At 43.3% G+C, this 11,853-nt stretch overlaps 1 protein-coding gene across 1 annotated transcript; it reads right to left on the bottom strand.

The window, feature by feature from the left end:
• Positions 1-9,221: 9,221 nt before the first annotated feature.
• Positions 9,222-10,635, bottom strand: LOC148525433 (formyl peptide receptor-related sequence 4-like). Its single transcript, XM_088470958.1, has 2 exons — positions 10,578-10,635; positions 9,222-10,372 (listed from the first exon to the last, which is right to left on the bottom strand). The coding sequence occupies exon 2, from the start codon at positions 10,357-10,359 to the stop codon at positions 9,298-9,300; it is 1,062 nt and encodes a 353-aa protein (XP_088327084.1). The 5' UTR covers positions 10,360-10,372; positions 10,578-10,635; the 3' UTR covers positions 9,222-9,297.
• Between the last annotated feature and the right edge of the window lie 1,218 nt (positions 10,636-11,853).

The following is an 11,853-nucleotide window of genomic DNA, read 5'->3' as shown; positions in this document are numbered from 1 at the left end:
GCAGCGCCAAGCGTACGCCTGTTTCATAAATCAAGGGTCAGGTGGCTCATCTGTTAAAGGGTGGTATAACCCCCAAAGTTCAAAAAAAATAAAAAATTCTTCTTTTCTGTGTTTGTGAATTGTGTGTGCAGTAGCCGCACGTGCATTAACAAAGTAGCGCCAAGTGTGCGCTTGTGTCATAAGTAAAGGGCCGGCTGGCTCGTCTGTTAAAGGGTGGTGTAACCCCCAAAGTGGACTCCAAAAAATAATTAAATTTTTTTCTTTTCTGTGTTTGTGTGCGCCTTAGCCGCACTTATATATCAATATAACATAAATGGAGGACAAAACTGTCCGATAAAAATAAAATAGGGAAAGATCAAGAACCACTTCCTCCTAGTGCTGAAGCTGCTGCCACTAGTCATGACATAGACGATAAAATCCCATCAACATCGTCTGCCAAGGTCGATGCCCAATGTCATAGTAGAGGGTATATAAAATCCCAAATGACAAAGTTCAGGAAAATGACCTTAAAAAAAACTTTTAAATCATCTGAGGAGAAACATAAACTTGCCAATATGCCATTTATGACACGGAGTGGCAAGGAATGGCTAAGGTCTTTCCCTATGTTCGTGACTAGTGATTCAACTTCACATGACGATGGAAGCCCTCCTCCCACTAAAAAAATCAAAAGAGTTAAGCTTCCAAAAGCAGAGCGAAGAACTGTGCGTTCTAAGAAGATATCACAAATCCCCAAGGAGAGTCCAAGTGTGGTGGTGGTTGCGATGCCTGACCTTCCCAACACTGGACGGGAAGAGGTGGCTCTTTCCACCATTTGCACGCCCTCTGCAAGTGCTGGAAGGAGCACCCACAGTCCACTTGCTGATATGCAAATTGAAGATGTCGCTGTTGAAGTACAACAGGATGAATGAGGATACTGATGTAGCTGACGCTGAGGAGGAAAATGGCGAGAAGGATTCTGATGGTGATGTGATTTGATTAAATCAGGCTCCGGGGGAGACAGTTGTTGTCCGTGGGATGAAAAAGCCCATCACGGTCATGCCTGGGCAGAAGACAAAACATTCCACCTCTTTGGTCAAGCAATATTTCTATCCAAATCCGGACAACAACTGTTTTGCCTTATGTACCATATGTAAAAGGTGAAATAAGTAGGGGTAGGGACGTTAACCACCTAGGAACATCCTCCCTTATACGTCACCTGCAATGCGTTCATAAAAAGTTACTGTCAAGTTCAGATACTTTGGCTAAGACCGTAAGCAGTCCAGGGACACCTAAATCCCTTTGTCCTGTTGTATCCAAGTGCCTGCAAACCACACCGTCAACTCCCTCCTCGTCAATTTCCTCCTTAGTCAGGATAGGAAGTAGTCCTGCAGGCCATGTCACTGGAATGACTGACTCTCCTATCCAAGATTCCTCCAGAGGATCCTGCATTGCTACGCCTTCTGCTGCCACTGCTGCTGTTGCTGCTGGGAGTCGTTCATCATCCCAGAGAGGAAGTAGGAACACCACTACTTTTACTAAACATCTGACCCTCCAACATTCCTTAGCGAGGAGGATGAAGTACGACAGCAATCATCCTGAAGCAAAACAGATAACTGAGGCCTTGACTGCTATGTTGGTGTTAGACGTGCGTCCGATATCCGCCATTGGTGCAGTGGGATTTACACAATTGATGGAGGTAGTGTGTCCCCGGTACTAAATCCATCTAGATTCCACTTCACTAGGCAGATGATACCGAGACTGTACAGAAACATCAGAAAAAGTGTCCTCAGTGTCCTAAAAAATGCGGTTGTAACCAATGTCCACTTAACCACGGACATGTGGACAAGTGGAACAGGGCAGACTAAGAACTATATGACTGTGACAGCCCACTGGGTAGATGTATCACCTTACGCAGCAACAACAGCAGCGTCACCAGTAGCAGCATCTCAGAAATGCCAGCTCGTTCCAAGGCAGGCTATGCTGTGTATCACCGGTTTCAGTAAGAGGCACACCACCGACAACCTCTTAGAGAAACTGAGGGAAATCATTGCCCAGTGGCTTACCCCACTTAGACTCTCCTGGGGATTTGTGATATCTGACAACGCCACCAATATTGTGCGGGCATTACACTTGGGCAAATTCCAGCACATCCCATGTTTTTTTCACACAATAAATTTGGTGGTGCAGAATTTTCTGAAAAACTACAGGGTGTGCAGGAGACACTTTGGGTGGTCCGGAAAATTTCGGGCCACTTTCGCCATTCAGCGACTGCATGCTGAAGACTGGAGCACCAGCAAACACTCTTGAACCTGCCCCTCCATCCCCTGAAGCAAGAGGTTGTGACATTGTGACGCGGTGGAACTCAATCCTCTATATGCCTCAGAGGATGGAGGAGCAGAAAAAGGCCATTCAAGCCTATACATCCACCTGTGACATAGGCAAAGGAGGGGGTGTGCACCTGACTCAAGCGCAGTGGAGAATGATTTCCATGTTGTGCAAGGTTATCCAGCCCTTCGAACTTGCCACATGTGAAGTCAGTTTAGACACTGCCAGCTTGAGTCATGTCATTCCCATCCTCAGGCATTTGCAGAAGCAGCTGGAGAAAGTGAAGGAGGAGCTAAGATGGAGAGATTCCGCTCAGCATGTGGGACTTGTGGATGAAGCCCTTCATTTGCTTTGCCAGGATTCCAGGGTGGTCAATCTGTTGAAATCAGACCACTACATTTTGGCCACCATGCTCGATCCTAGGTTTAAAGCCTACGCGGTGTCTCTCTTTCTGGCTGACACAAGCCTGCAGGTGCAAAGACCAGCTGGTGAAAACACTGTCAGCTGAAGCGGAATGTGACACGTCAACAGCTCCTTCTTCATTTTCTCCTGCAACTGGGGCTGCCAGGAAACAACTTAGGTATCCTAAGCAATCCACTGGCAGTGATGTAGGGCAGGCAGGACCAAGTTTGGACATCTGGTCCGGACTGAAGGACCTGGCAACAATTTCTGACATGTCTATTGTCACTGCATATGATGCTGTCACCATTGATAGAATGGTGGAGGATTACATCGGTGACAGCATCCAAGTAGGGATGTCAGACAGTCCGTACCTGTACTGGCAGGAAAAAGAGGCAATTTGGAGGCCCCTGTTACAAACTGGCTCTATTTTACCTGAGTTGCCCCCCCTCCAGTGTGTACTCCGAAAGAGTGTTTAGTGTAGCCGGGAACCTTGTCATCAAAATGTGTAGAAGATGATGTTCATCAAAATGAATTATCAACTCTTCCAGGGCGACCAACCTCCAGAATGTACAGAGGGACCTGTGGTGGTGGATTCCAGCGGGCACGAATTAATACTCTGTGAGGATGAGGATGTACACAACACTGAAGAGGGTGAGGAATCGGTGGATGAGGAGGATGAGGACTACAACTTGCCACTGTAGAGCCAGTTTGTGCAGGGACAGATTAATTGCCAGCTTATGTTGTGGGGGCCCAAACAAACCAATCATTTCAGCCACAGTCATGTGGCAAACCCTGGCGCTGAAATGATTGGTTTGTTAAAATGTGCAGGGGAGGTGTCGGCTCAACTTTATGGGGGTGCCGAGAGCAGTGTCTGCTTCTGCTGGCAACAATTTACTGCCCACGCAAGCGGGCAGGAGCTGACCATTGTGAGTAAGCTTAGTCTTAAAAGGGGAAGGAAAAGCAGGTGCACATTTTACACACTAAGAAGACTGATTATCAAAAATATTACAGGTTGCGTCTCCCATATCCAAAATGCTTGCGACCAGGGGAATTTTGGATATCAGAATATTCCATATTTTGTAATATTTGCATATTAATATCTTTGGAATTGGACCCAAATCTAAACACAGAATGCAGTAATGATTTATATACACCTTTTACACACAGCCTGCAGGTAACTTTATACAATATTTTCAATAATTTTGTGGCTCAAACAAATTTTGTGTACAGACAGTACATTAAATTCATTTATGATACATATACACCTTATACACACAGCCTGTAGGTCATTTTATACAATAATTTTAATAATTGTGTGCCATAAACAAAGTTTGTGTAAGGTTTCACTATTTCAGTCTTGATAAAAATAAATCCATATTTTGGAATATTTGGATAAAGGAGACTCAACCTGTATAATAAACTCTACAATTTTCAAGGAGTTTAAATAAGGTTTCTTAGAACATGTTTGACCAAAAATGTATGCCCACTTCACGGTGCAGTTCATCAGGTGGGTCCCTAACATCTCTAATACTGACACATTATATCAATTTATCTAGGATTTATCTATAATAGTGTCCATTTCAATGTGTAGTCTTAAATGTAAAGATCCATACTATACCATAGGTGTTGTTAATTAGTATGGGTCTTTGAAATACAAGTTGAAACGGGCTCTCACATTGAAATAGTAATGTGTCCTAGCAGGATAGCCCCTCTTATGTTTAAAATTAGGATGTACAGTCTAGCTTCTCCCCCACCTATTTTCTAAAGGTTAGGCTTAGTCAGATGGGTGGTGCCGCAATCATCCAATAGTTGTGACGTTGATCTTTCATGCGTCTTTGGACCAAATCTGAGATGCTGGCTAAAGTTTTTTTTTTTTTTTAGACACCTTAATTAAGTTGCTGTGCACATAACATATCAGGGAGAGGATGTAGTTAATTCACCGGCACCAGGGATGCCGTCTGTCGGAATCCTAATGTCAAAATCCTGACCCAGGACTAATGATAGGCATTGAAATTCCAACGCCTATCTTTAGCCCAACGACAAAATCCTGACAGCCAACATCTCGAACAAAGGTAAGTGGGGTGTAGTAAGCTGTTAGCCGCAGGGGGTGGGTGGGTTCATTTTAGGGGCCCCAGGGGAAAATTAGGGTTAGGCACCCCCCGGGGAGGGTTAGGATTAGACTACAGGGAGGGGGGGTTAGGCTTAGGCACCCCCGGGGGAGGATAAGGTTAGGTACCCCCTTAGGAGGGTTAGGTTTAGGGTGCCGGAATGTGGTTTAGGGTTAAACACCATCGGGGGGAGGTTAGGGTTAGGCACCTTTAAGGGAGGGTTATGGTTAGCGGGTGAGAGGCTTAGGTTTAGGGTACTTACCTCCCCTGTCGGCATTTTCATTCTTCCGGCTTTGTGTGTCAGGATATTCAGCCGCTGGGAATTCATACCCATTCTTCAGGGAGAACCTCCTTGCTTTCAAATGTGTATCAATTGGGAGAACCTACATTCTACGGTCGGCCCTTATACGGACAGAGCTACATATTCTATAACAGGAGAACTGGCTGAAAATCCAGGATGGTAATTATCTTCCTCACAGCAGCTATATCTGTTTAAGAGGGGCCTTTATTTCAACAATTTACTTGCTTTACTAGTGCGTAGACTTGGTGTAATTTACCTTTCCAAGTCCCTGAAGCTTATGAACACTATTCATTTGTAATTAACCAATTGGATATTTCTGCTAGTTGTTACAAATCATAAAGAGACTCTGATGGATTTAGAAACAAGTAAACTACTATATACATTATATAACATAATATCAAAATCTATGATGAAAACAGATATATGCGATTGGGTTTGTATTTAAATTATTTTTTTATGTATTTTCAGTGTGTCTTTTTGATTATGTGTTTTTCTAATGTGTATATGCTTTTTTATTAAACTTATTTTGCTGCCATGTACGGGCAGGGAGTTGGACACCATTCGGCTATGCGACCTAAGACATCATGCCACTACATTGTCATCTGTAGCGCATGCCCGGCATCTTAGCCACTTGGAAGAGTCCAGCGTTGCCCACACCAGGCTACAAGGATGAGTTTGGTGTGGCGGGTTGGCACACCAGATCAATCCCAGGTCATGGTGGTTGCACTGCCACCACAATGGGGTGGTGCCACTGTGCGATCTCCTCATTGGAAGGGGCCTAGAGTTGGCCCTGGCTAAATTACAACATGGGTGAGGGGGGGAACCCCAGTGGTCATTACACCTCAGTCCCATAGTGTTAAAAGATACCCAGTTGTATAGCCCCCTCCGCCTTCAATGTAATATGTCCCATTTTTGCGCTCCCCTCCTCTGACCAGTGTATTTGTGTTTACTATTTTACACACCCATGCCCCAGAACCACATTACTTACTTCCCCACCCCCAGTGTAAGTAGATCCCCCCAGTGGTATTAGTACCCACTCCAGTAGGGCATTATCCTTCCCCCAAATGCAGAGATCAGACTGTTGCCAAGCAGTGCTGGGGGAAACTAACTAACTCAGACTTTTGTCCCCAGCAATTCTGGAGTGTGATTCCAGCAGTTATGTGGGTGGTCAAAGACCACTACATCATGCTTGGGGGCTGGGGAGCCAGAGGAGGTCCTTTCTGCACATGTGCAGAATGGATTTCCTTATTAAAACCCAGGGCTGCAGAGGGGCTGCACAGTCATATGGAGTTCAACTTCGTAGCTAAAGCCAAACTGGCTGCAGTCGCATTCTATGCACAATACCAGTTAAGTGCCGGATTCAATTACAGGTGAAATCGTCCGTCAAATCAGCCAATTTCCCAGCCGATATTTTACCGAGATTGAGCAATCTGACGGCTGATTTCGCTGACGGTGAAAAACTGTACAATTTCATCTTAAAAACTGAAGAAAACTTTTCTCCAGCGAAGGGCAGGTGAAAAAAATTGCAAATTCCCTATTTGTAGGGATTTCTTTCAAAACCCTTTGAACAGCCCCCTAATGATACTTTACGGCAAACTTTTTTCATAAGTTGTGAACTTTGTAGGTTTTGGGGGGCCGTAAGGATGCGACAAGTGTTTTAAACATCGCACATGGCTGGAGTAGGCGTTTTTCTAAAACCATAGAAAATGCTTGCGCCAGCCATGTGTAATGTTTAAAACACTTGGCATATCCTTACGGCCCCCCAAACTGCCAGACCCAATAAGTCAAACGCATTTTTCAATATTTTTTTTAATTCAACCAAAATTTCAGCGGTTGTATTTAGCTAAAGTAGGCAACTTATGAAATATTTTCGGCGTACAGTATCATTAGGGGGGCTGTCTAAAGGGTTCTGAAAGAAATCCCCACATTTTTAGCCAAAAATAGGGATTTAGCAATTTTCCCGGATGCGATAATATTGCTGATTAATCGGTAATTGGATATGGACCATAGTTGTTAAACCTAAATATAATGTAATTAATTTATCATTTGTGGCAAAAACATTTAATGTGTTAAACAGATTATTCTTTAAATGTGATGTTTCAGAAATCAGGGGACTGTAGAAATCTTTGTTAAATTTAAGAAACACAAGAATTGTATGAGATTGGGAGTCCCTTGGCTGGTTCAAGCAAATCTGTATAACACATGGTAGCGGATTGTCAGGAACTCAGGATTGCACTCAGGTAGGAGTGTCAGGAGCACATAAATAAAAGGCTGTCTAGAACAGGGGTTCCCAACCAAGGTACTCAAGGCACACTAACAGGCCAGGTTTTAGGGATAGCCATACTTGAGTACAAGTGGCTTATTTTGAACCTCAGTTATTTTGATTTAACCATCTGTGCACAATCATGGATATAAATAAAACCAGGACTGTTAGTGTGCCTTGAGAACCGAGGTTGGGAATCCCTGGTCTAGAAGTTGGGACTGCATACTGGTAGCAGATTGTCAGTAATGCTGTTGTGTAACAGATTGTCAAAATTATTCTCAGGTAGCAGACTGTTAAAAGAAAATGGAGAGCACAGTGTCAGGACCTCAATGATAGTAGAGAGTCAAGGACCACATAGATTTGGAATTGCACATTGGTAGCAAAAGAAAGGGATTTTACGTAGTTAGCAGAGTATCAAGAGCACACAGGAAATCATAGGACAATGGCAGCAGGGTGCCCTTGACATGTAATTTCGCATTAGCAACACGCGGCAAGAAAACTGTGGTTTTCTCACTATTACAGTAGGTTTTGAAGAACTCTAGAAAGCACACAGATAAAATTATTTCAAGAACATAATATTTAACTCTAATTACAAAGTTTGAAACAGCACAAGATAGCACACTACTGAATACAGCAAAGTTGATTATCGGCTGCTTTGCTGGAACAGCAGGAAACCAAGACACAGCAACACCTCGTTACAGAATATGATATTACAGCTATAAAGTCCTCAATCAGCAGGAAATAGAACTTCTAGCACTCATACTTCCTCTTTACCTCTCTCTAAAGACATTGGGCCTGATTCAGACCCGCTCGCGAGCGCTGAGCACTTGCAAGCGGGTCGATGGTGCCCTAGTGCACATGCGCACGACGGAGGGAGCTCCATCGTGCGCATGTGCGAGACCCGGGAGCGACGGGGAAGCCGTCGCTCCAGGTCTCGCACCAAAGGGGGCGTGCTGTCGATGTTGATTGACAGCACGCCCCCTTTGGAGGGCGTGCCTGGGGCATGGCTGCCAGACGGAGGCGTTCCCATGGGAACGCCTACCGTCTGGGTCCAGCCCCACTGACATCACTAGTGATGTCAGTGGGAGTGATTTTGGCTCTGATAGAGCCAAAATCACTCCAGGGCTTGCGGTCACCAAGACCCTACCGCAGGGTCTCGTCGCAAGCCCGATGGTCACAATGGTCTTGACCATCGCGACCATCATCATGGACACTCGCATAAGCTGTGGGTGGTAACCCACAGCTATGCGAGCATCCAAGACGCCGCTCCAAGTTTAGGTAGGAGGGCCCTGATTCAGAGCGAGCGCTCTGGTCAGAGCGTCCGGCTCTGAATCAGGCCCATTGTTCCAGAAGATAAATAAAACCCATATAAATACTGTATAATATGTATAACAACACAATCTTCCACCCAAATATAATGTCATCTAAACTCCTTAGTATTGTGTTTATGATTTCCCACCTGCTCGGTGGACATCCCAGCAATACATAATGATAGAGGTCCTGGGCAGTGGAGACACCTCTCTCTGCCAAATAATTTTTAATGGAAATCATATTTAAGAAGAATATTTATTATTCATTTTTTTTTTTTAAATTAAATGGCACCAACATATAATGTTTTAAGAAAACAGTCAAAAAAATAGAAGAGGGGAATAGTAGACAGACAAAGCCCTGCTTACAAGCTTACAATGTATTTACAAATTTACTTTTGCTATTTATAATTTTTTTGCAATTATTATTTATTTTTTTACAATATTAATAAAGAGACAAATAATAGAATTCATGACAGTATTACTAGTGATGCTTAGTATAGTTTTGATACTAGACAGGAACAATCTGAAAAATACTGTACGGTACATGACTTTCTGTTGAGTTAATTCGGAGAATGAAGATGACTATTAACTTTTTCAAAAAATTATGAATTATAAGTCTTTGTAAGTTTCCATTTCAGTTTCCACCATAGTCTGAGCACACGGATTGTCTGCATCCGTCTCGTACCTCTCTCTGAACGTGCTCTCCAGAAGAAACGGAATGGACTTAAGTAAACTCTTTTTCAAATCCCTCCCGACAAAGGCATAGATGATGGGGTTTACACAGCTGTTAAAGAAACCTATGCAATAAGCAATTTGAGTTAGGACAATGATAACATTGTAATCAATGTCAATATTCATGTATTCAATGAGGGGGCATAGATGGAACGGGAACCAAAAGCAGAAGAAGCAAAGTACAATGGTTATAATGACTTTGAAAGGTCGATTTGATCCAGAAAGACTTCTATTTTTTCTCAACCTAAATGCGATGAGGCTGTAACAAACTATTATCACAGAAAATGGGATTAGGAACATGAAGACAAATCTGGCAATGAACATAGCGTTGTCCTTTATGCTGTCCATTTGATCGTCCTCATCATATATCGGAAAGCAGTATGATATATTGCTTTCCGTGTCATGATCAATTTCAAAGTAAGCAAGATAGGGAGAACTGAGCATAAAACAGGACAACCAGACAATAACTGAGATTTTTGAAGCTAATTTAAGGGTTCTATGGTTCTTTGACCACACTGGACACATGACTGATGTGCACCGGTCAACACTGATGATCATTAGGAAAGAGGTACTGACAGACATGTTGAGGAACAGGACAGTGAAAATAGTCTTGCACATGATTACTCCAAATGGCCAATGTTCGTCCATAACCCATTCTGTAATTTGGAACGGGAAGAGGATGTCAAATGCAAAGTCAGCTACAGCCAGGTTGAGAAACCATAATATGGTAATGGTCTTCTTCATCTTAAACCCAGCGATCCAGATGACCAGTCCATTCCCAATAGTTCCCAGGACAAAGGTTACACTATAACAAATTATAACAGGGATTTTAAGCATTTGAGCAATGTCAAAATCCTCAGAATTCTCAGTTTCTCCATACTGGTAGCTGTAAGCTGTGAGACTGTCTGTGACATCTATAGGAAGTGAAGTTCTTTCCATGCCTTACAAAGTGCTGTAAAAGAGAAGCAAAAACTAATATAAAAAATCATTCCAAACATTCAAGAATTCTCAACATATTAAGTAATAGTAATTACTCCTGTATATGCAATTTAAAATCTACTCTAAATAATATGATTTGGGGATAGGGATAGACAATTACAGCAATATACTGTATGTATTGTGAGTTACCTAGATAATACATTCTAAATGTTTCTTACCTCTTTGATCTCAGGTGATCTCAGTTAATAATCATTGCAGCATGCGTCTCTCTGCACAGTACTGCAATGAATCATTTTGTTTACGTTTATAATTGTCTGAAACAGAAAGATTTTTAATAAGATTGTACAACGGCTCTCTCATACATGGAAATGATAATCAGCTTTAGCTGTTCTTGGAGATTAGTGCTATAGATCTGTATCTGGTCAGATAGTAGTCAGTGGATGTACTTTGTGTCTTACAACAACAGACTCATTTCAGTGAAGAACAAAATGTCAGTGCTGGCTTGAGGACCTGATTCAGAGACGGAAGCAAAGGCTGTGCGAAAATTAGAGAATTGCGGATCGGTTCTCCAGAAATCCGAATACACCCGAATTTCTTGAATAAAGACAGATCTGAGTAGCAATTCTGATCCCCTGGGGAGATCCAGAGCAATCTGAGTCGCAGTCCTGATCTTCCAGCGGTTTGGAATTCAGATTTTAAATATGAATGAATTTTGGGATTTGAACTGCAAAAATTACATTATTCTAGTTGTTTTTAAAAACATTTTATCAATTAAAAAAAAAAAAGAGCAGGTCCAAAACCAAAACCAAAACCAAAATACTTGAGGGTGGTTTTGCAAAACTAAAACACAAAGATGAATTTAGATTCAAAACCAAAATACGGGGGTAAGCGCACATCTCTAGTGAAAATATGTAAATGTCGCAGTCACCGGTATTTGTATTGAGATGCCCACTGATGACTTTGCAAGTCCGCCACTTGTGTGCAAGGTGGATGCATCCATCAGACGCACATCGGTTGATCATTGGACTTCTGAGTAGAGATGAATTTCGAGGATCCGAGGGGATCAGAGACACAGCTCAGATCCCTGCCTGCCCCGGATCCCTAATCGAGGCAAAACCTCGCAATCCCACTGTCGGATCGTGAGGTCTCAGCCAATCAGTGGTAAGCCCATTGAATATGGACACAGGAAGTTAGGAAGATGCTGCCCATCCCCATTGCCTGACACTGCTGGCACCCCCCGTTGCCGACACCGCCGACACCCCCACTGGCAGCATCCCCACTGCCGACACCTCCGCTGCCGACACTGATGGCACCCTGCATTGAAGACACCACCGGCACCCATGCACTGCCAACACCATCAGGACCCCCACACTGAGGACACCACCAGAGCCGTAGCTAGTCTTTTTGGTACCATGTGCCAGAGAGAGCATTGGCACGCCCCTCATTTTTCAAAGGGACATAATGCACCCAAAAAAGGGCCATGGCTTCATAGGG

Source organism: Taudactylus pleione, unplaced genomic scaffold (assembly GCF_031769625.1).
Source record: "Taudactylus pleione unplaced genomic scaffold, aTauple2 ptg000108l, whole genome shotgun sequence".
Classification (NCBI taxonomy): domain Eukaryota; kingdom Metazoa; phylum Chordata; class Amphibia; order Anura; family Myobatrachidae; genus Taudactylus; species Taudactylus pleione.
Note: the sequence above shows the minus strand (reverse complement) of the source record. Positions and strands in the feature narration are given on the sequence as shown.

Excerpts from the sequence above, each read along its gene's own strand:
- LOC148525433 (XM_088470958.1), bottom strand. The coding sequence starts at position 10,359 with ATGGAAAGAACTTCACTTCCTATAGATGTCACAGACAGTCTCACAGCT.